The sequence below is a fragment of the Larus michahellis genome, chromosome 4 (genome assembly GCF_964199755.1).
Source record: "Larus michahellis chromosome 4, bLarMic1.1, whole genome shotgun sequence".
Lineage (NCBI taxonomy): Eukaryota > Metazoa > Chordata > Aves > Charadriiformes > Laridae > Larus > Larus michahellis.
In genome coordinates this window covers 72,473,096-72,498,427 of record NC_133899.1, presented here as the reverse complement: position 1 = coordinate 72,498,427, position 25,332 = coordinate 72,473,096, and the positions used below count along the sequence as shown (strand labels likewise).

At 40.2% G+C, this 25,332-nt stretch overlaps 1 protein-coding gene across 4 annotated transcripts in view; it reads left to right on the top strand.

Moving 5' to 3' along the window:
- Positions 1 to 25,332, top strand: part of NRDE2 (NRDE-2, necessary for RNA interference, domain containing) — a 71,121-nt gene that overhangs the window by 12,549 nt on the left and 33,240 nt on the right. Inside the window, exon 1 of one of the 4 annotated variants that reach the window (XM_074585491.1) lies at positions 24,146 to 24,306. The exons of 2 other annotated variants lie outside the window; for them this stretch is intronic. In XM_074585491.1, coding sequence (XP_074441592.1) covers positions 24,228 to 24,306 — 79 coding nt within the window. In that variant the 5' untranslated portion in view covers positions 24,146 to 24,227. Of the gene's footprint in view, positions 1 to 24,145; positions 24,307 to 25,332 lie in introns of those variants that run through there. One more of the 4 variants, XM_074585489.1, reaches the window with a different exon arrangement.

Sequence of the window (25,332 nt, the reverse complement as noted above, 5' to 3'; positions counted from 1 at the left end):
AGAGTACAAGACTTTCCGACCATGTTCTTTTAGATACTCCACATGAGGGTTTAATGTTTAATATCAAATTTACTTATTTGATATATTTGGTGTTACATGGGATTTTGATTTAGAAGGGTGATACAGCAATGTACTGAGATCACAACACAAGGAAAAAATACAGATGAACCACCATAAAAATGTAATTCTTGTTATGGGGCTCTGTGTGCCCACCATCATGATGCTGGGCATCCCCAGTCACCAGGAAGGAGTATGTGGGTTGATGCCAGCTCAAGCCTGTTGCTCTCTCCAAAGTGCATGTTGTTGGTTGCTCAGTTTCGATACTCTGTTTTTGGCTGAGCCACATATACGCTTCCCTCCTGTCATGTTGGTTTGGCTAGCTCAGGAAGACATTATTCTCTACTAGTTATCTCAGGGAAGGCTTTTTATACAGCGTGATGACCCACTGGTACAGCCTTCTATCTAAAACAAAGGTTACCCTCCAGTCCCCTTTGTGTTGAGATAAGTTCAGCTGTGGGATAACTGGTGGTCATTCTCTACAGTCTTCCTTGAGATAATTTTTTTTTTTTTGCTCATCTCCTCTGAGCCTTGGTCCATTGTAGGAGGGTGTAGGCTCACCGCATTCTGCTCCTTGGCTCAGCCCAGCATTCAACAATTATTGGTGCTGCACAGTGAGCTTAATAGATTCATCATAGGAATTGCCAGCCCTCTTGCCTGTGCACGCTGGGGGTGAGAGCATATGGGAAACTGATTATTTACAGGTTTAGTATGTGATTTAATTTGAGTTAATATCATGTACTATTTGATTTTTCAGGTAACAGGCCAATATCAAGGTTACAACAAATAACAGTACAATGATTATGAATAATACAAGCATAGATGTAACACAAGTTTCAGTACATTGGTAGCTTTTGGTAACTTTTATGATATCTTTAAAGATAGAATACAAATGGTGTTCAGTAAGGCTGGTTTCCACTTTCGCTAATTGAATCAGTTCATTATTACCATCTGCCATTTTTACTTGTCTTTCGTCTAAACATTTTCCAGTTTCAGATAGATGTTGGGTAACCTTGGCACTTTGTTTGAGAAAGCCATCTTGTGGATCAAAGGTCACTCCACGACCAAAGGTCACTCCAGATGTTACTGATATCTTAAATGGTGCAAAATAAGACATCTGTTGTTCAGTCAACAAGAAGTTAACCTGTAAATCTGGTTGCTTATTTAGTCAAAAATATATGTCATATTACAGCAGCCAATGTTGCCACATTCAAAATTTACATCGTCTTCGAAGTGGATAGTATTGAAGGTGGATACACACACACACATCCAAAACCGTTGCCATATACTGATATCTCATTACTGTAGACACTCTGCCAGATGCAGATGCCAGAGGAATGTTTCATACTGCATAATTCTGGAGCTCTAGGCATGGTAGGGCAGGTCCATCCTCAGCTTGATAGCCAGCAGGTGTAGTGTTTACTAATTTCATATATGTCACGTGTATTACAATGCAAACGATCTCCTGCTACTGTAGGTATCCACATCTATTTATAAAAGATGTTAGGAATGACAGCAAATAGGCATAAGGGTATGATTTTTGTATGAGTGGCGCTCATCTCTCTGGTTCCTAGCAACTGGAATATTAACTCCTCTGTAGCTGCGTTACCGTAAGAGCCCTCAATAGTTTTAAGCCATCGTCCTCTGAATTTGTCTTTCACCAAGTCGGGGAACTAAGATTTCAGGAACAGTTCTAAGGTTTGTCTTTGACTACTTTCAATGACTACCCAAATCTGATTAACCTGATACATACTAGTTAATTGAAATAGAATAAAAGATAAAGCAGAGCTGGCTTCTCGTGGTATGGTTTTGGTGGTTAGTAACAGGAACCACAGTGATACATTAGTTTGTTGCCAAAGGTGACAAGTACCTTGCCAGTCTCATGTGGAAGTGTGTAAAGCTGTTGGTAGCCAGCTTGCAGTCATTCGGGTTACACCAGCTTTCATTTCTTCCAATACTGATAATTTATTTGGTGGAGTTTCAGTATCAAATGAATTCAATATTCCTGATCCTGTACCAATTCCGCCCAGCAAAGTTGTCATTGGCATGATAGTTCTTTTAGTTCTGTGTCCTATTGGTATATGATTTTGTAGCCACAAATCACAAATCTTGTTCCATGCACTAGTGCTTACATTGGTTAAGTTCAAATGTATGTTCATTGTCATTAATTTTGGAGCCATAATCATGGGCTTTCATCTATCATGCAATTGTATTAAGTAAAGGAGCACCTTTGTTAGGAGGTTGTTTTGGTTGCTTCATAAGATATGCAATCAGGAACAAGTGGTATCTTAATTTTGTCCATTCACATCGACTCCCTATTGATTATTAGCAGTGTTTATGGAAAAACTGCTGTATATTATTACATTGTTCATTTGTTTACATTTCAAGCGTAATTCTTATGAGCCATTAAGGTACAATTGGTTGCCTTACAGGTCTGTAGTATCCACTTCATTTTATTGTTAAAATCGTTTGCAATTTCCCATCAAGTATTACACGTAGTTAAAGTCAGGTTAATTTTAGATCTAAGGATTACTGTAACATTATCACCTACTATCAATCCTAGACATTGTGCTAATGCAGACAGTATTCTCCCTGTAACTAGTTTCAGAGTTGGGTTCCAACTGATGTTCAACACCTGAACTGTTCCAAAGGCAACGTGAAAAGGCAGAACCTGTTAGAGACAGGTCTCAGGCATACATTCTCATTGTCAGCATTCCCGTGGTGATAAGGTAACCCCGTATTTTCCTGCAAAAGACGACATCTAGGTCTCAGACATAATCCAAGCCCCAGTTCTTGTTAACTCACTCCCTGTAGTGAGTTATCCCTTATTCCCGTATCCCTTTTCCTTTGTAAAACTTGATTTTTAAAATGTTGATCCATTATCAGATTGTATTATTCTGGGCAAGGGAAAAGTAGCAAACCAGCGGTTTAAACCAGCAACCATTGCTGGACCTGTCGCAGCTGGGGTGGGGTGCACATTCCTTACACCACTGTTTCTACTCCTGTGAGGATGTATTTCCAGCCTTCAGGTGTTCACTTTAAAGGACCAATATAATCTACTTGACAAGTTTCTCAGAGTAGTTCACTTTCCGTGCAATTGGCAGACTGTTGTCCTTTTGACAGGTACTGTACCATTGTTTGAAAAAAAAGGCACGCGTCTACAATATGTATTGCCAAAGCTTTTGTCACAGGCCATCCTCTCCTTGCAGCTCCCAGTGTGTCCTAGCCATTCCTGTAGCCACTTACTAGCCTTTCTGCCTCGACTTTTGCAATACATTTATTTTAGCCAAATTATAAGCCATCTGATTCCACTTTGACTCAGGGTTTTTAGTTTTTGGTGGGCAGATACATGTCCTAAGGATATGCACTTAGACTGGTCTGTATCAAAAGTCTTTTTCCAGTGTGTTTTCCCCCATATGTCTCTACCATATACTTGCTGATTATTTTTCACCCAGTTCTCTAGCCACGGTGAACCAAACTTCTTCTATCTCACCTTCCCAGGGAGGTGCACCAGTTACTGGAGAGGAGGGCAGATGAGAGCATTCAATAGGCATCCCAATTCACTCTACATCTCTAATAATTTGTTTCCTTTGTTCATCCCATCACTTGTCACCTGTTGAAGTATATATAAAGCCCATTGCTTCACGGCAGTTTCCTGGGCTACCATTAAGGGTAACAGCTTACCAGATAAACTAGATAAAAATTGGTTTTAAAAGAGGAATGGGTGCACATAACTTCTTTTCCGTTTCTTGAATTAATGGCTTGGTAGTTAGCAGCTCTTCATGTGCAGCTAACAGCACTTTCTCAAATGGAGTATAGTTGGGAGCCTTGCCACAATTTAGAGCAAACCATAATCGGTAAGCTTTTTTACCGTGCACATCTTGTGCCATAGTCCCCATTGATGTTCTTCATAGCCTAGGCCTATAAGAAGTGTAGTTGGGTGTGCAGGGTTAATAGGTCCTATAGATTGGTAAGTAAAATTTCATCATTTAAAGCATTAATGTTTCATGATGATTTTGTTCCCAATTCCATATTGCGCTTTTCTTCAGCAAATTGTAGAGATCCTCCTAAAATACTGAATCCAGGAATGTGTGACCTCCAAAGCCCAAAAGTTCCTATTAAAGCTTGTAACTCCTTTTTATCAGAAGGTGCTTCACTGCTTTGTATCTCTGCTAATACAGATTCTGGAACAGTTTTCTGTCCTCTTATCCATCATGTACCTAAAAATGCAGCTTCTTGACTTGGTCCTTTCTGTTTCAACTCAAGAACACTAATATTTAATTCTTGTAAACACTGGATGATAGCATTCATAATTTGGTGAACCATTTCCTCATCGTGTCCTCCAATTAGAGTATCATCTGTATATTGCAAAATTGTTGTCTCGGGAGGATGACTGATTCTAGCTCTTTAGCTAACATGGCATGGGCAATAGTGGGGCCAGGTTTAAAACCTTGGGGTAGGCGATAAAACTATATTGTCTTCCACCCCAAGTAAATGTAAACTGTCATTTTTCTTGCTCTTGTATCGGGATCATAAAGACCATACCTTTTGTAGCTGACACTCCCAGCCACAGAAGAGCACATTCATATCTACTATGCTGGGAACAGGGGCTGTTAAAGGGCCAGTTGCTTTGTTTAAAGCCCTACAGTCAATAGTCATGTGCCATATCCTGTCTGGTTTCTTAAAAGGCCATGCTGGGCTGTTATATGGTGGGTGAGTTTTTTCTATAGTACCCCATCGCTCTAATTGTTTGACTAATTCTGTCATGGGTTTTATGGCAGGAGTTTATGGCTCTGGGCCTTCTTCCATTGTGAGGGTGTGTTGATTGGTCACAACATGATTAACTTCCTGGGTGTAAACTTTAACTTGCTTGCTATCTACCCTAGCATACGTTACATGACAGCAAAACAGACTGATACAGAGCAGGGGCTCCCAGGCTTGATCCACTGGAGACGGGCAAGTCTTTGGTGCAACTGGTAGCACCAAACTTCTCTCCCCAGACTGGTCTGCATGGATGTGTAGGAAGATACCTGCTTGCACACCTGCCCTCTTATGCCAGTTCTGTACCTGTCGCCATGGCTATCGAAGCCCCAAAATTTAATTTACCTCCCTCATAGCCACAAAAAGAAGCCAGCTCTGTTCCCTCATCCACCTCCACTCCACCTATGTCACATTTCCTACCTTGTGTTGCTCCCAGAGTCTTGCAAAAGGTGGCTCTGGCTCAGCTTCTCCAGCAGGGGCAATGATGGTGGAGAGGCAAGAGCTGCTGGCCTGGACAGCAGCAAGTCACTGCCCATCAGCTGGCTGGTGCTAGCTGCTGATCATACAGAACTCCAGGTGTAGATGAGTTTACTCATGGGTTACACATGCTGTTTTGGAGTAACTGCTCTATGCCAGAGCATACTGGAGACACAAGGAGACTTTTCAGTGTGAACAGGTAATGGCTGCTTGGAACTACTTTTGCGGCGGTGATTGCTCCACAGCTCAAGTGAGTACGTATCTGTCACTTGTGTCATTCCTTGCAATTTAAAGAGTGTTATAAAAGCAAAAATGATGTTGCTAATTAACAGGATTATTAATCTTGTCTGAATCTGAGAGTGCTTCAGTTCTTAACCCCTCATTGCATTGCCCTGCTTAAATTGATCAGAAGCTGGTCCCAAAGAGGAGTGAAAGCAGAACGTGGATCAAGTTTTTGTCCAAAGCTGCATCTTAAAAAACCTCAGACTGCAGAGATTAAAACATAGTTGAGTTGGTACGTTGAGAAAAAAAAAACCTGTATTGTGGTGTCATTATTTACATGCTTCATACTTAAAATGGTTGTTGCTAATAAAGCAAAATGGCAACAAAGTAACTGAAATTGGCACTCACCCTGCTTTCTTCAGCTCCCAAACAGCAGGGATGTCACAGAAAACTCAGAGGTTGGTACATAGAAAATACTATTCTGGATCAGACTTGAGATTCACTGGGTCTTTCTACACCCATTGCAAGATAGGTCCTTGAGAAAAGTACTTGCTGCTGGTAACAAGAGACAGTCTGTCCCCATAAAAGATTGTATTCTAAACTGTAACATAAGAGATTTTATTAAATTTGAAACATGACATGTAATAAGGCTTCCAGAACTATTGCGAGCAACTGCAGCTCTGGGTAGTTTGTTATTCGTGTACATTTTTAGAATTTACTCGTTTCTTGACCTCAGTGGGTTTCTGTAGCAATATGTTTCACCATGTAATTACTCATTGACTTGGCCAACAGTAATCAAGTATATTATTTCTTCTACAAAAATGATACAAGATTTTATGTACCATTACAAAGGAGGCAACATTTCAGCTCTCATGTTTTGTCTGAGAAATCAACACACAGTAAACTGTCTTCAGCTGACTGTATCTTTTAGCTTAAGAAATCATATAGGGATTCTGATGTTAATTTGCAATGTCAACATGTCTTAAGCTGGATTCTTAGTGTTTTACACAAATGTAGTGTTTTCTGGGTTTTCTAATAATTCAAACCAGCTTTTTCTAGTTATTTTCATCTTTCCTAATTCTGTGTATTTTTTTTTTACCTAAACGCATATATAAATGAGTATCATTTAGCCCAGAATTTGTTTTATTCCTGTTTAACAATAAAAGCTTGCACAGATGGCTGCAAAACGGAACCTTCAAACACAGCCAGATTTGTACATTTGTGCTGATTTCTTGCTTAAGGGAACTCAGTTCAAAATGCTGTACTGCCAAATCCATCCCTGCAGTAATTCTCTTGGCTTCAGTGGATGGCCACATGGGATTGCCTGTGATATCTGGCTAAGCTAAGAGATTCCGTGCAATTCCAAAGGGATTTGTTTGACAATGCGAAAAAATGAAGTCTGAAGAGCATGCTACTGTATTCGGCATTGGACAGTTCAACAATTTTGTTCAAAGTAGTGGCCATGAGAGCCACTTTCCATTCAGAAACCACAAGAAACAATTAAAACTTACTTTGATTTAGATAGCAGGCAGTAGAAAATGTTGTCCTCGCACTGGGTCACATGCAGGTACAGACAATAGGAGGGTCAAGCAGTACAGGAGGTTTTCTGAGGATTTAGAAATAATTTCAGAACAGAGGAAGTGATCTGGAAGCTGCTGTAATTCTGTCTGTGTGGCATCAGAAATGCTGCAAGGAAGATTTTTACAATACAGCTGCCTATGGAGAGTCTGGGAACTACAGGTAAATAAATTGCTTCTGCTGATGTGAATTTCTTTGTGCTCCATAAATCAGGATGTTATGCCCATTCTTCCTAAGTAAAGGGGATCGTATCAAATTTCATCAATTTCTGTTCCAAACAGAAACAACCTTAAAGATGTGGAAAGCTGGCTGACTCTTTGGGCCAAAAAGAATTGGCATTACTAGCAAATATAATATCACACAAGATTGCAATATGGGAACGGGGCAACAGCCTGCTTGGCACTGTTGGCATTCCTTATATGGGGCAGACAAAACACATAAACAGACAAAAATGAAAGTCCCAAAGCTAACTGATTTAATGAAATTGTGCACCTTATCTGAATATTTGCAAAGAATTAAAATAATGAGGTTTAAATTTTTGAGGGTCTGCTAAAGGCAAGGTGATAGCTATTACATTGGAGTAAAAATGTGTGTGTTCACGTGGAAGCTGGCTTGCTTTACTATGGCAAACTATATTCTGTTAAATATTACCAAAATGGTACACACATTTATGGCGCAATAGAAATAGTATAGAATAATCAGCTGCAAAGCTGCTAGCTAGCGCTGAAACGTACTTCCACACTGAGAGGTGATAGTTTTGTTGTAGTTTGTAAGAAACTACTGTGCTTGGAAGCTTTGTGTTAGCACTGTAGCAGACAACCAAGAAATAGTCACCTTATAACTTCAGCTGGATCCTCTCTGTCATCTGGCTCGGACAGGCTGGAGCTGAGCCAAAGACGGAATGCTTCTCAACATCCTACTCTTAATTATAATGTTTCCTGTTTTCTTTTGCAAGTAATACTTTATAGTGTAAATGCCTCGCTGGTGGTGTCACCTATGACATTTTGGCCTTTTCATTCTGCTCCCATACTTTCCTCCAGAAAGCGGGCAGGCTTCTTGCGGCGGATGTTTCACTGCTCTCTCTCCTTGGTTCCCTGCAGGGGAGTTTGTTGGGTCAGATATCCACACTGGATCCGTGCACGCGTATCGTATTCACCTGACCTAAAAGGCCTCCCACAATCCTGCGTGCTGGGGATCATTTCAGCTGTCTCCCCGTGAAGTCCGCTGCCTTTGGCCTGGAGCCTGGCTGGGTCTGAGCTCTTCCTGATGGGAAGCGGTGAAGTGTGACCGCAGCACGCTGTCTGTCACTCCTGCTTCTGGGGACGCGGTGAGGAGAAGCCTCAGCTGTTTCTTCAGCAGCAGCTTTGGTTGGACAGAATTTATCATCTCTGGCTCTGCGGGAAGGTGCACGTATTGTTTCCAGGCCAGGCACAGTCTTGCAAAAGATGTTTGTACAGTGGTCGGCCTCAGCTAATACCTATGCCGGAAGCAATGCGGTTTTACATCGGTGGCACAGATAATCTGCAACATAGATAATCTAATCATAGATAATTGAGAATTGGCTCAGTGGGTGTTACAAGCCTGCTCTCGCTTTTATTCTTGCATAGGCTGTTACTTTGCTGCTGTCCAAGCAGCAGTATCAGATTGAGGTATTCCCGCTCCCCTTTTTTGTTCCCTCTTCTGTCTGCGGCATGCCAGCCATTCAGTTGTGCTAGCACAAGTTTTCAGGCTCAGTAATTATTTTTTTTTTAATCCAATCAGTTCCTTGACTTAGTGTTGACAACCTTTTAATGAGCCTTATTTAAGAAGCCCTACAAGCAGTTGTGTTGCCACAGCTGAGGGGCAGAATGGGGTATTAGAAGGCTTTAAGCTACTATTACCATTTTTTATCGTGAAACAGTAGCCACAGGGCAGCTATACTCCTGTAATTCCACTAATTCTAACAGCTGTACCATTGTAATTACAAGTAATCTCAAATAAAACAAAGCTTCCAAGATCACTAAGCATGTTTGCTCTGATAAGGTGAAATATTTAAAAATGAAAAACGGTGGTTGGGAGCTGGAGATTTGAGGAAAGGCTTTTTCTCCCCTGCAAATAAAATAATTTAGGAATGGCATTAATAAATAGAATTATTTAATTTTAGCACATAAAAACAGTATTCTTTGTTTTAGTACTGAACCACCACTTAGACAGGGTTGCAAAATTACAAACCACACACAGTACTCTATGAAAAACTGGATGGCTTCACCGAGCTGTGTACCACTCTGCACTTCACGGCTTGTTGGGAATGAAAAACAGTAGAGCCTCGGTTTCTCAGACATCTTTGTCAGCAACTTCAATGAGGAAAAGGCTACAAAAAAAGTGGCCGCAGGGGGCTTTCTGCCCCACTGGCATGATGTCACAGGGCCAGAAATTGTGGAGAAATAAATCCCTGCTTGTCTTTGCTGCTGCCTCCTCTTGCTCAGCCCCACTTGTGGGGCAGGAAAATGGTATGGCGTGGGGGGAGACAGACAGGCTTCAGAAGTCACTTCTAGGAGTGGCATATGATAGGTCTAACCATGGTTTTCCTCGGGAGGGTGTGAATCCTCATGTCGTTGAAAAGAAATCCAAACAAAGGGAATAAATACAGAGCGGGCACTTTGTCAAGGAGCAAAAAAATTCCCTTGACAAGCAAAGGAGCTGACGGCTGTTGAGCTGTTTCCTCAACAGGGAAGAAAGACATCAGAACCTGCTGCTGGAGAAATCTCCTACCCAATCTGGCTATCTAAACACAGCTGGCAACCCTAAGGAAAGAGGTCCCTGAACAACAGAGATCACCTGAAAATACTGTATTTCTCCTGACTTGAGATGAACAAATTCTATTACCAGGAAACTCTCTGTTTGGCTACAGCTATTAATTTACAAATGGCATTCAGTGGCTCTGATTTTCTAACTCTAGCCTTTCCTATTGCTTTCCTCCCTCCCTTTCCTCTGTAGTCTCTCCTTGCACCCCTCCCCAATTTATCTGTGTTCCTGACAACTCACTGAACATATTGTGCTAATTATCTGAATGTGTTTATCTCTGGCCTTGTCTGCAACTGCTGGTCCTATGAATTTACCTTTCTCAAATAGTTATTTACTGAACAGCAATAAAAAGTAATTACTTCTAGCAGTTGAAGAAAAGCCTTGATCTTAGCATTTTAAAATGGGATGCTTTCTAGACTAGGTCTTGAAGTCTTCAGGGCTCATATTTCAGTAGTGGTACAGGGCCTCTCGTAATGATTAAGGCTGTTCAAGCACTTCTGTAATGTCAACGTTTGAGGTTTTTTCCTTTCCAGTATATTGTTACTGATTTGTTTGCTAACAAATCTGGGATACCAGCTCACAAACCCAAAGTACAGTCTTCTATAAATGAACTTGGACAAACCTAGCGGAGCCTGCTTTATGCAGCTCTTCCTAAAGGAAGGCTGCTTTGACAGTGTTTAGAGATTCCACAGTTCATACGAGGCTACTGCATGCTTCTGCCAAAGGCCGTAACATAGTTTGGGGTGGAGTGCAGCTTCCCCTTTCAGTGTGGAGGTGCCAGAAGTTTTTGATTGAAGCATATGGTGTGCTTTCTTCATTAAAGCAGCCATATGCTTAGCTCAAAAGAAGTACTTCATTCTAAAACTCACTGGCACCCTTTTGGAACCAAAGGTGGTAGAGTACCATTTCAGCTTTATTTGGTTTTTAGGACTTTGAACAGTCCTAAATATCAGGAATCAATTGTAATGATTCGTGGGAAATACAGATGCAGTGTTTTATGACTTCCAGTACAAGATTGTCTACCATGGTTGGCTAAACTTTAAAGATTAATGAAGTTGTTCTGGATATACTGATGAACACTAATAACAATTTCTTAGTCATTAATAAATTGTGTAAATATGGTCAGGTACATATTTCTGTTTTAGCTGCATTTATATTTACTTCTGTATGGATTTTTTGGTGGTTTGTGGTTTTTTTTTTATATATATATGATTTCTAGTTTGGAATAATAACCTAAGGTAACTGCTAGGCTAAATTATACAGAGAACAGCTCATAGTTAATATGGATAATAATGAAAAGAGTAGACAAATTAATGGACTAAGGCTGTTTATTAAAGTGAAGTGCATGGACTAATAAACTGTCACTGAAGCATTTTAGAAGTTTCCCATATTTAAGTGATAGTCTTCCACTCATACAAGAAATTTTGTACAAATAATAGTAAATGATACAAATTCAGTAGATTTTTACATTTTTCTCACTCATTTACCCTTTTCTGTCTTGTAATTATTTTTCAGATGATCTCACACCACTCTTGCGAAAGACTTTATTCCTATTTCTACATGCTCCTTACTATTCTTTCTCTGGTGGCTTTTGATCAAGAGGAATAATACACTTGGGGTACTGAGATTTTATTGGTAATTTTCCCAATACTTTTCCCTCAGTAAAGCAAAGCTTTTCACTTGTTTGAAGAGGAAAGGAGACAATATCCAGTGGAGGGCCACAAAGATGATCAGAGGGCTGGAGCACCTCTGCTATGAGGACAGGCTGAGAGTGTTGGGGTTGTTCAGCCTGGAGAAGGGAAGGCTCCGAGGGGACCTTATAGCAGCCTTCCAGTACCTAAAGATGGCCTACAGGAAGGATGGGGAGGGACTCTTTTATCAGGGAGTGTAATGATAGGACAAGGGGTAACGGCCTCAAACTGAAAGAGGGTAGATTTAGATCAGGTATTAGGAAGAAATTCTTTGCTGTGAGGGTGGTGAGGCACTGGAACAGGTTGCCCAGGGAAGTTGTGGAAGCCCCATCCCTGGAGTTGTTCAAGGCCAGGTTGGATGGGGCTTTGATCAGCCTGGTCTAGTAGGAGGTGTCCCTGCCCAGGGCAGGGGGGTTGGAACTAGATGATCTTTAAGGTCCCTTCCAACCTGAACCATTATGTGATTCTGTAAATATTAAATGGAGCTTTTAATTATTTTTCTGGTCTGGTATTTTAAGTCATGAGCAACCTTGGTCCTATGAAGTTCTGTGATCAAGCCTCATAGGTTTCCAGACGTGTTTAACCTTTAGTAGGATAAAGGTTAATGTTTCCTTCCTTTTGTATTTTAACCTGCCCCCACAGAAGATCTCAAATAACAAAATGAACTATCTTTCTTCAAATCTATAGTCAGAAGCAAGATAACCTATGAAAACAACATCCATCAGGTGTGTGTGAGGAATTAATCTGTTTGAATGGAGGTGCAGAGAAGCTCATGTTCATTACGGTGGAAAGACAACTGTGACTTCATAGTTAGAAATACAACCAGAACCTGTACCTCACCAATAATCTATCAGATGGCTAAGCAGATGTTAAGGTATGTTTAGATGAGTAGAAAATGCCATTGCTTTCCTTTTAGTCTAATGGAAGGACTCTCTGTATTCAGAAGTTCAGCAACAAAACATGTTGAGAGGTATCTACAGTGGTCCTATATGTCGTATACAGATCTGTCTCTGAACTTGTGCTGCAGATCAGGCATGCCTAATTTTTGCTTTGAGCTAGACACGTTGGCTTACCTTGTCTGTTGTTTAATCTCTCAGAAACTCTCCAGCTTCTGGCTAATTGGTAGTGTGATTTGGACTGGTAGATAAGGTTATTTTTTTTTTCTCTGCAAATTCCGAATTCCTCTAACAATGGACAGTGGAAAAGAATCCAATCCCCAACCTGGCAGTGGTTGAAGGTTGGAAATGCTTTTTTGGGAAATGGGAAAATCAACAATAGAAGACTGATGGAAAACATAATATGGACTGTGTGCCTAAGCTTTGTTATCTAAGTATTGTTTTCCGTGAGCAATTAATATTCTAGGGGAAGCACTAGTTAAGTTCTTTATCAACCTGGACCATAGTTACAGCAGTAGTTTTCTAAGGCCTTGAGCAGTGTCAGAGAGTCTTGCAGTGAATGTGCTGCCTGTGAGCTATGTGCTGAGGAAAAACTACAGCAGATCACACTATATGTGGGATTATGTTTTATAGAAGAAAGATTGTTTATATATTTTGTTTGTTAATATGACCTGTAAATGAGAAATTGAGCTTTTTGTTTGCACTCCTTTTCCACCTAAGCAAATAAGAAATGCTTTAGGTTGGCTATACTGCTTTTTATCCTAAATTTGTTAACAAATGAGACCACCACAATAAATTGAAGAGGAAAGATCTGTCGTGTTTTCTATGGTGGGAATCTATAGTGAGAAAAGAAATGCTAGAACCACTCCAGTTACCTCAAAAAGGTAACTGAGACTGTGTTATTTGACAGGGGTCAGCAGAATGCTTGATGTATTGACGTATTTATTGGCACATTGACTTAGAAGAATTTGAGGAAGAATATTCCACATGATTTCAAACAAAATGTAAAATACTTCTTAAGCAAACAGCGCTGGTTATAGAAATCAATCTTCTGGGGCTTCTTCATTCATGGAGTCACTCGTTACAAGCTCTGTAACACTTTTTGTTGGCTATGGGCTTTGGTGTCCACTGCTTGACCTCTCAAGAATGATTAGGTAATTAGAGAGGTCTTATCTCTCAAGGCCACTACAGCTACCTCCCACCTTGCTGTTTTGCAGAGATGTGCACAGTATTTGGGAAGCAGAGTGTAATCACAGGCAGACTGATAGACACAAGTGAAAAAGGAGAAGATATTCTTTCGCATTCCATGTATTTATCACATTCCCTCACCCATCTGGACTACACATAACACTTCTTTTGCCAACTATTGAGGTCTAGCCTGGATCAATGCAGTGGTGGTTGTTCTTTTGCCTTACTAATGCCTCAGTTCCACCCCAGTGATAGGTCCAAGCTTGTATTTCTGAGGGTGGATTTCACATCCTGCCAAAAGTGAAGTCGTAAAAATAGGTGAGAAGTCCTCTGACCAAAAAGGACTTATAGCCAGATGGGTAGAGAGTATTTCAGATAATGGCTGCAGTTGTGAAAATGGGCTCAGGGTTCATGAAAACCCAACAGCTTTGAACAAAACTGATGATCTTGGAGAAAGTGATGAAGAATCTGAGGGGAATTAAAAAAGAAAGTAACATTTAATAAGGGGGGAAAGAGTATTTTGCATGGACAGTGAGATAAATGAGTGTTGTGCAATGCTGAGTGAGTAGAAGAGAAGGAACAGTATCTGACTGTCCATTTGTGAGCAAATGGTCATGTGCGTTGATGATGATCTTCAGTTTGGGTACCAAAAAGGAAATATGTATATATGGGAAACAGATTTAGGCTGCGAGCTATTTGACAAAGCGTTATCATCTAGTTTTGTGCATGCCTGGATGTGGAATAGTGGTTGTGAGAGAGAGAATTCTAGAGGGAGGGAGAATTCATACAGCATCATAGCACAGGTCAGCTTGGAAGAGCCTTCAGAAGGTCTTCTAGTCCAGCCTCCTGCTTACATGGGAAAGAAGATTGTTGCAAACATTTGGATGAAGCTGTGCATATTCATGTTTGTGGTACAGACTGAGTAGCAGATTTTTGACATACTCAATTTTCTTGGAAATTATTAAATTTCAAATTGTTCCACTTCTGTGTACGTGTATAAAATAAGCTATGAAATACAAAATTGTATAGACATATAAATATATTTTTTTTTTCATTCATACCCTAATGAAGGTACATGGACATTCAAATTATTCTGGCTTAGGCTATTTTATTGCACTAAGAACTAGATTTGAATTACCATCACCCTTACTTTTCCTCCTAAGACATTTAATGCATGTACAGCTGGTTTTTTTTCCAGCCTTCTGAGCCAAAAGAACTGCTTTTATACAATTTAATGGGTGTAGGAGAACACTGAGGGACAGATAAGGTGAAAAAGAAGTGCATGGAAGTAGCGCGGTCGTACCTGTGAGGAAGGACCATAAAAATAAAATTAATGTCCATTCTTCTCTACATGAAAATTAAATTTCCTAAAGCTATTATAGTGCTTACCAAGTGTTCTTGCCTGTCCATTCTCCTCTTCTCAAGGTTGTGCAGCATATTGCTGCTATTCAGGTCAAAAGTAAAAGCACTTCAGTAGAATAACTGCAGTTTATATAAAAGGACTTTCACTGCTAATAAGATAGAGGATTTCATTTTAATAAATATATAGTTGATTAGTCACAGTTAATATATTATTGTGAGTTAGTGATGCCATCCATAATTTAGGTATGTTAGGTTGGTGGTTTTATAGGCGTAGTAATCCTCAGTCTGCTGAAAGAACAGTGTAATAGTTCAGGACAGCAGGATTCCAGTTCATTATGTTACAGTTTTTGTTTGGTTGTGGTTTGGTTTTTTTTTTTATTCTGTATTTATCAGCTAGTTTCATTGCCTGTCATATTGGTTGTCTAGTGACAGCCATCAGCATTCTGTCAGAGAGGTGACATTGCATACAACTCAAGCATTATACAAATTGTCTGGTAATAAAGCTTTTCAATACCAATAATGGATACCTATGTGATGTTATTTACAAATTGAAATTTTCTAGAAAGCTCTGGAGGAAAGTTTGTGACCTTGATGGCAGCTGAGTTAATGGGATTTTGCAGCACAAAGGGAGACTGGAGGAAGGAAAATCTCCTTCAAGCATCCCAGCTCAGTTGTTGGTGAAACATGGGGGTGAGGGAGATTTCTGATGAGGTTGAAGAGAGATTAAAAAATGCAGATGTACAGTGGAAAACATAAATTACTAATACCAGTACAGCCCAGATATTTGTGCAAGTGACAACTGAAGCTTTTTTTTTTTTTTTTTTTTTCAACTGGGCACAAACTAATGCTATTTTAGGCTAATTTTAGGTAGGCAGTAATAATGGGGAGAGACCTGGTTGCGTTTAAAGTAAGACAGAGCAGTCCCCTCTCCATCCACACCTGGTTGAAAAATCCAAATTAAATGGAAGAATAAACAAAGCTGTTTCAACAATTAAAGTTTATGAGGGCTTTTTTAACACCATAAGAACAAATGTTGACAGATTAGACATAGTAATTGAGGTATTTGAATAGCCTGAATAAATCGGAGGTTTAAACATGACAGAGATCTGGAATTTATCTAACTCAGAGATGCAAAAACCGTCTGGAATTTACATTCCAAGTATGGAAGCAGGATGAGTAACCTCAGCAGTCAGAGCAAAAGCAAGGAAAAGGTCTATATGGAATGGTGAAGGGAAATAAATGAATGAAGAAAGCTATGACTTGGAGACTTGGAGGTGCAGGAATCAAGGAAGATTTGCCAAACCTAACCCAAAGCTAGATCTTGCAAAAGAGTAAAACAAAAAGCAAAGACTATTTAGTGATGTAAGTAGCACATCGCAACTGGCACAAAAAGCAGGGGGAGCCCCAAAGCACTGAGGTTATATATAATCTAGCTACATTCCCCAGCCTAATGAGGAGTTTTTGCAGCTTTCAGAACAAAGATGTAGAAAGGAAAGACAAAGCAAAGTTTGCTGTTAGAAGAGAATATACACAACGTCAAAAGAACCATGGCTTGGAAGCTAAACAAGGAGAGCTCAGATTGCTCAAATGGGGAAGCATTACTGACTAATGAAAGAAGCACGGCATGAAGTTTTACGGCCAGTGGTAGAGATTTTAATCCGTCTGTTGTATTGTGTTGGTGCTATATGGCAAGCTTCACTTTTCTTTTTATAAACATTTAATGTATTTGCAATTATTCTGTTAGTCTACAATAACACACAAAGCTTTAAAACAGATGTTGAAAATAATGAACACTATGCATATAAATGGAAGATGGGATAAAAGGCAGTCCAACTTTACTAAGATAGATCATGAGTGTACTTTAATGGCAACAGAATTTTTATGGATGGAAACCTGGTAAATCTGATTGATTTTTATGTCAGTAAAGCTCTTGACAATGTAGTACTTGTGCGATTATTAGTTGAAATGGGAAATAGCACAAGGAATGTATGTTAGATAAAGAACTGGCTAAAAGAAGGATGACAATAGGTCTGTGCTGCAAAGGGCACTATGAGACCAGAGAGGGTTTTCAAGTGGGGTTCCTTATACCAGCAGTTGGCCCAATCTTATTTAGTAAAGGCAATGGCACAAAAATAAGAGTGTGATAATTAAACTTGCTGATGGCAAAACCTGAGAGGCCTTGCTTACAATGAGCCACATCAAGAATTTCATTCCTAGAAAACAGGTGACCTAGCAGCCTGGACTAACAGAAATAAAGTTAAATTTAATACAAAATACGAGGCCATGTCCTTAGGGATTAATAACAAGATTTTCTGGTATAATAGGGGCATTCATCCAGGGGAAGCGACAGATTGGAAGTGCCCAAGTGTAATAATTGATCCTGGTCATTATGAGCCACTAGTATGATTCAGTCAACTAAACAATAAACGCAGGGGGATGTAGAGAATGAGAAGTAGGCCATTCTGTAGAGTACCACTGCATCTGGAATACTGTGTACAATTCTAGTTCAGAACACGAACTGAGAAAAGTGCAAAAAATTCTGTGGACTGAGCAACCAATCTTACAAAATTTTAAAACTGCTTAATGGAAGAAAGGCTGAGTGGCATATGGTTACTGTCTGTGCATAGATTACACCAGGTTAGCGCCCTGGTGAAGCAAAGAGCTATTTTAAGCCATAAGAAAATGCTGGCCCAGAAACAGATGGATATAAACAGAGCATGAATGAAATTACGAAGGAAGTCAGGATGTTTCTAGGTATCGGAAAATAAAGGTTCTGTAACTGTCTTGCCACAGGAGTTGTGGGTAGAAAAGCCCAACAAATTTCAAAATGGAATATAGGAACAAACTTATGTGGTACGGTTTTCTGCAGAGAACCCCGGCCTCAGTCTCAAATTATCCCTTCCAGACCTATGCTCACAAAATGTTAGAGACTAAGGATAAATGGTTAGATAAACTTTATTTTGGGGAAAGGTCTAATGAGAAATTAGCATGGATTTTGGATAGGAAATCACAAAACCCAGAGAAAGGCAGAAGACTTGCTAACTGCTTCCAAAGGAATGTATAATAGAACATGGGAAATCCCATCTGTTAGACAGTGTAGCCTATGTGTTTTTAAAATACTGATTATTTAAGCATGCTAACTAGACTGCATTTTGAAAGATTCATCAGGGATATTACCTCTCCCCCAAATTAAAACATCTGATCTTATGATCCCAAGAAACCAATAAAAACCCCATTACAGTCACTGGAAGCCTGCTGGCTGCAGGATGAAGCCACAAAGCCACCTCACAATGCAGTAAGTTGAATGTTTTCAGTCCAGATGGCATGTAACACTCACTTGTTTTCATTTGAGAATAAAAGAAGTATGTAAAATTAATTTTTCTTACAAGAAGATCTATTCCTGTGTTGTTTTAGAAAGACGTATGGTGGGCCTACAACACAGAAGATACAAAAATAAGCCAAAAATAAGGGTTGGAGGGTGAGGTGGTTTTTTTGGTTGGTTCATTGGCTTTGGTTTTTTTTTCCAGGAATCAAACTCCTTATCTCTGTTTCTCTATAAAAAGAAGCTGTATAAAATTGCATGGGTTTGGGTAGATAGGAAGTTCTCTAGTCTTCGCCCTGAGAAAGCATGTATAAAATGCTACTGGGCACCTCTAGCAAACAGAATGCTCTGCTCATGTTTGCAAAATACATTCTTCCTCTTCTGGGTGTAGTTTTGTTCAGAGCAAAATTCTCAGTAAGTGTACCGGGAACAATACCAAGACCCTCATTTTTTTGTACTCTATATAGAAATACAAATTTATATTCACATATGCATACTTGAATGCACAGCAGAAGTTAAAATACTTTCAAAGTCTGAAGTTTATGTGTAAAAACCTAATAGGCCTATCTATCTAGTGTATGGCTTTGAAACAAAGGTTGTTCATATTAATTTGGTTGCTGTTTCTGTTTCATATTATGGAACGGTGTATACGTATTTCATACATGCATACAGGGTCAGTCTGACCATGGCTTTAGTTCAGAGTTCAAGGCCAGCGCTGCCATGAAGCTTCAATAATTAAATACAAAAATCTCCTCTAGGTTTTTAAAGCGTAGAATCAGAATGTATATCTGAACTAAACCGGTTATCATTATTACATATGTCCATCACAAACATACCTGCAATTGCTGATCTCCCCAGCAAGCACTTCATACAATGCTTATCATAACTTAAGATTTTACAGATAGAACTTGCATCGGTAAATAAATCACCAGATTTGTTAAAACATTAGAAAGATGGCCTGACAGCCTTTGTAAAAATATTAGCAATAGTGTGTCTGTGAAAAAGATCAACTTATATATGCTTATTTTCTATTCAATTTTATCTAGTGAAGGAACAATGTTCTGTGTGATTTTATATCCCTGTTTTATTAATAAACTGCTAAGATTTTATTCAGGTATTTATTTAATACATTGTAAGGAGAAAAAGGCAGTAGAATTGTATATTTTTAATGAGCAATAGCATTATTTTCAAAATCTGTATATAAAAGACTCTAGAAAGTATACACATACTGACCTGCAAAATGGGTACTTTGGGGGCAAAATACGATACATCAAATTAATTAGCAAGATTATGCAGTCTCCTCACCTAGGATATTTACCGTACGTGTAATACAATATATAATTAAAAGTTGAACAGAAAGTTAGTAATTGGAATTTGCTGCTAAATATGAATCAGCTCATTTCCCTTTAAAATATAATAGAAGTGTTTTTGAAAGTCAGATGCAAAATTATTATACGTTAGAATCAAACTATGTCCAGTTTTGATCTGTCAGTTTTGAGGATTAGAAGAATAGTACCTAGACATTTAAGAAGAATTTTTTTCTTAGAAGACGTCTACTTAAGCTACCTCTCTCAAACAACAGCAAAGTGTGAGATGATGGAGCGCTCTGCGAAATGTCCCAGCCTGATGCTCACGGCATGAATCCAGTTACCTGGGAAAGAGCACGGAGGGAGGAGAGCCGGTGGCATGGCAGCGGTGGCTGACAGGCCACATCCAGCTATGCCCCTGCAGGACATCATCTCTTCTGCCTTGTTCCCCTGGTGAGGCCGGCCATGGGACAATGCTGAGGTTGCTCAAACCGGAGCTCTCGCCTGCCCAGTGGGTGTCAATAAGAAATGAACCCTTGGTAAAATTACTCAGTGGAGCACAACACATCTGGGTAGCGTTGGCATAGACAAAAGTAATTCCCAGTGAAAGAAACCTGACAAAGGGCTGGGAAAACGTAGAGGAAGGCTGGAAACTTGGCGCGCCATCACATCAGGAACCTGTGTTATTGGAAACCCCGCCGTGCTCCACAGGCCTCGCTGTGGGGAGACAGAGCTGTAGCACCCTCCTCTTACATTTGCCCAGTTCCTCTCACGGCTGGAACGTGCTAAATGGGCCGCATTAAAACCCATTGATAATAAATGGCTTATAGAGCAAGCTGCATAAGCATTCTTATGATGATACAAGTGCATCACCCCATGATGCTAGCAGCACTCGGCACATCATGGAGGTTTGGAAAGGCTGGTGGAGCACAGAAGTGGAAGCCTGCTAATCCACCCCAGGGGGGCGGCACACGTGAATACATCCAATTGTCCCTCTAGCTTTGTGGTCAGAATCCATTTCGTGTCTCCCCTCATGCAACCTCTGCTCTTACAGCCTTACAAAATTTTACCATATTTTAGCGATGCTTATTTCTTTAAATGAGTGCAATGTAGCCCTTACTCAAAAAGGTTGCCTTTATTTCTGATGCTTTTATTCAAGGTACCCACTGTGAATGCGTTAAATTACACCATTTATAGTGCTGTATTATACGGCTTGTTCTGTAAGTTTTTGCATGTGAGAACAAGCCCTCCTTTGTAAAAAGGATGGTCTCTTGATATCTTACGGAGAGATGAACCTGCTCCTAGCAGGGGCTCCTTGATCATCAGAGCAGAAGGAAGAACTACCTACAGGATTTACTACAGAGGAAGTAGAAAGTGTGGAGAAGCAACAGAAAATGTGAAAGATACGAGAGGCATGACATCACAGGCTGTAAAGTTCAGGAGTGGAGAGCACGACAGAACAAAATGTGAGTGTGTAAGGCCAAGAAGCAAACTGGCCCGCTGTAGCCCTTCAGGGTCTGGTGAAGGGCCATGAACTACCGTGTCATATGGCACCCATTTCACCAAAGTCAGATTCACAAATATCTACTGCAATTTTCTTGTAATAAGGAAAATATTATGGACCTGATGAGAGGGGAGGTTCGTTGGTCCCTTAAGAGAATGTTTTGATTTTTGTCAAAATCTACAAAAGCACTCAAGTCTGAAATCTACTGAAAACTATCACTCTCACATCTGCTTAGGCAGTGCAGTACATTAATTACATAAGACTTTCCAAGGAAAAATCCTTATCAAAGAAGAAAAATCCTTAAAATGGATTATTAATTAAAATATTAACTATACCAGACTTTAATATGTTAAATAGGTAGATACAATGTAAAGAGCAGACCAGAGTGTTCGTAAGAAAGGAACCTGCTAGTTCCTACGGTTAATTAGTTTGTTCCTTCTTATTAACAAGGAATTCTTACTGTATACAGCTGCAGTGGTTTTGTCCGCATTGTAAGTTCCGATCAAATATGAGAAAAAACTTCTTTATGGTGAGGGTGACAGAGCACTGGAACAGGCTGCCCAGGGAGGTTGTGGAGTCCCCTTCTCTGGAGACTTTCAAGACTCGCCTGGGTCCTGAGTAATGTGCTCCAGGCAATCCTGCTTTAGCAGTGGAGGTGGACTAGATGATCTCTAGAGGTCCCTTCCAACTCTGAAAAATTCCATGATTCTGTGATTCCATAAGAGGCTTGATGATTTGCTGTTATTAGAATAGAACTGAAGAAAAAATGCTGAGTGTTTCAGGTAACTTTATTCTAGACATCAAGAGGTGTTTTAGTCAGGTTCTTCACTAAATCTTAAGAAAAGGCTTGGCTGAACTGGGTTGAGGCAAACAATTCATTTATAATACTACTTTTTGCCTGTAAAGGCTTAGTAAATTATTCATATAACGTTATTAAAATGCATTTTGCAGAGTTTTAAGGCAAAAGCTGCAAAATAAAACTTGTTACACGTGGGGCTAAAGACATTGCAGAAAACTACATTTCATCAGAAGGAGCATTGCTCACTCAGTAGTCAAGGAACTGTCAATGTAGAAGATTTTACTACATAGCCAATTTCCACTAATGATAAATAGGAACTACTTGTACAAATAAATGCAGTAATCTAAAAGCAATGTTCACACAAATTTAACTTCCACTTGTGATAATGGGAAATATTGCCTGTGTTTATGTGGTAGTGTTAAATATGGTGGGTAGGTTTTTTTTAATGTCACAGTAATATATGTATGGCAACAATGATAACACCCTTTGTTAATTTATCCCTCTTTTTATCCATAATTGTGGCTAACTTCCAGTGACATGGGGCATAAATCTGTATTTAGGATTCTTATAAACTCTCTCTTTGGTCATTTGCTTTACTCTCAAAACACATTTTCTGTATTCCCTTTGTTGAGAAGTTCTTAGCTACCATCACTATGAGCAGCCAAGAGACAATGTGAATAATGACATTCAGGAAATAAACTGAATGCTTTCGTTATGAAATCCATTTAGTTTATCCTGCATCTAGAGCATTAGTATCTTGAAAGGGCTTTGAGTCTGGTTCGTAAGAGAATAGGGAAATAATTAATTTTCTGTAGATAGGTGGTAGTTTTCCCAGTGCTGAGGTATGCAGAATAAACACATTTACAAATTTCAATAAAAGTCCAAATAAGATTAAAACAAATATTTCCATAAGCAGGAGAGCTCTGACTCAACTTTCCCAGTAGGTTAGACTCCCAATATGAACTGCATGCACTGGAGTTTTCCTCCCACTGAAAATCCTGCTCTGTGTTGCCACCTGTTCTCATGTAATTTGCAGTAATGTAATGACCTGTAACCTCCCGTTAAATTTGGTTGAAATCGGTCACGAGTACTAAAACTACCTGGAGAAATTATACCAGGCAGACGGAAAGACAAATGCTTGTTCAGGTAGCACAATTACAAAGGTTTTCTCTTCTCAGTAAAAAAGCTAAAATGTGCATGTGGCAAGGTAATTTTTTTTTAATTATCTCTTCAGAATTTGGTCACAAATTCGTAATGTGCTGCTTTTAGTTTTTTTAAAGCCCATTCTTTCCCCATTGGCAATCAGGCCCCACTCATTTGATGACTTCCAGACTATCGGTGTCCATGACCACTATTTTGTTCTGAATCCTGTTCTCTCTGTACTTATATTCTGCTCTCCTGTTGATAAAAATGAATAGCACTTTATAGATTAATAATAAATTAAAGGTAGGAAAGAAGGATTTAGAAATAGTTTTATAGTTTTCTATAGGAAGAAGTCACCAGCGGGATTCCTCGGGATCTGACTGTTCAACATCTACAAAAAGGCTGCAAATGGCAGCGAACAGAGTTGAAAAAATCCACAGATGGTGCAAAAGTATTCAGGATAATCAACTGGAAAGCTGACTGAGAAAGGTCATTGATGTATTTCAGAAATAAATTATAAAATGACCAAAAAAACCAGCTCGATAAGTGCAAAGCGGTGTGTGTAGGGCAGCTAATCCTAAAATCTATACGCAATAGTTACCTATTATCTTTAGCCACTCAGGAATGGGCTCTTAAGAGACATCGTAACTCGGAAGAGGCCAAAAGCCAAACGGAATTATCAGAAGGTGTTGGGAAGGAAGCAGAGAACAAACCAGTCATTGTAATTCCATATAATCCCTAAACCAAATGTACGCCTATAGCTTAATCACTACATCAAATTCAGGTCATGCAGCAGTATTAGTGTACGAGTTAGAAAAACTAAAGAAATTCAACAAGGAGAACATTACGGAGTGGTTTTAACATATGAAGAAAAAAAGCAGACTTTTCACTCCAGAAAGGAGAATACTGAAGTGAAGTATCTTAACAGTCTATAAAATTTTGCAGAGAAAGTGAACAGGATCACTTATTTTCCCGTATTAAGCCTTTCTACCCCCAGCAGCCACCGAGCACCGCCGCCATTTTGGGAAGTCGGGAGGACGAACTACACCTCCCAGGATGCTCAGCGTCGCGGCGCCATCTTGCCCCGCCGCTCCGCGGGGCACTTCGGGCAGATAGTAGTGGCGGTAAGCTGAGACATGGCGCTGTTCCCGGCTTTTGCCGGTGCCGCCGAGCCCGGGGAGCCCCCACCCGGCAGCAGCGAGGGCTCCAGGAAAGGTAAAGTCCTGGGGGAACGCTCTTTCCCCCAACAGCCCTCCGCGGCCCGGCCCTCGGAAGACCCTTCCGCTTCCACTCTGCCCCGTACCGGCCCTTCCGCGCACCCCCTCGGGCCTGCTGCGACCGCCAGTTCGCCCGGCGGCGGTGGTCTGTGCCCAGCGCCAACGAAGGCTTAGGAGCACGGTAGAGGCGCCGGTCTGCCCGGCCAGCCCCGCCGCTGAGCGGGCTCCGTGAGGTCCGTGTGAGGGGGCGGTGAGCCCCTCAGCCTGGGCTCCTCCCTCACGGGCAGCGTACGAGCACAGGCGTCCTCTGCGCAAGGCATGTCGTCGCCGGTGTGAATAAAAGTTAACCATACTTGCGAATAAAGTTACTTTCCCTGAGGTAGTTCTGAGGAGAACCCGAAATAGGGACACCCCGGCAAAAAAATGGTGCTGGCGTCTCGTTGATGGGCTCTCAGACGTGTTCAAGTTTGCTTCCAGCTATCTGCTGGTAGATGCTGGAGGCATGGCTGTAGAAATACTCATCTCTGAAAAATGTGTCTATATTAATTTTCTGTGTGTGTTGGTGAAGGTTTGCTTTATGCAGAAAACGAGTTTTTTTTCTTCTTCCTCTGCTATCCTTGGATAACTTTAAAAGTGTTTTCTCATTTCCTTGCTTACAAAGCCACATTTTAGTTGTAAAGGATATTTTTTCTAAGGTCATGAGTCAGACTGTGATTTGGTTTATCATTTGGCCTCTCACGGTTGCTGACTAGTAGTTATACTTTTATTATACGAATAGAAGTATTGCCAAACTCTGATGTATGCACAACATTTATTAATTGTACTGGAGGTGTTTTGAACTATGCTTTTTGCTTGCCAGCTTCCACCACGCTTTAGTCTGCCCATCCTCTAGACACCACAGCAGGGGTAAACTGGAAGAGAATTGTTTACCTAAGCTAAATTTCTTGTATATTTGGCCTAAGCGGTACGGTGAGTTTTTGAAGCTTTTAGCAATACAGGCTGGGGTTAGCTTCTTGTTCTAACC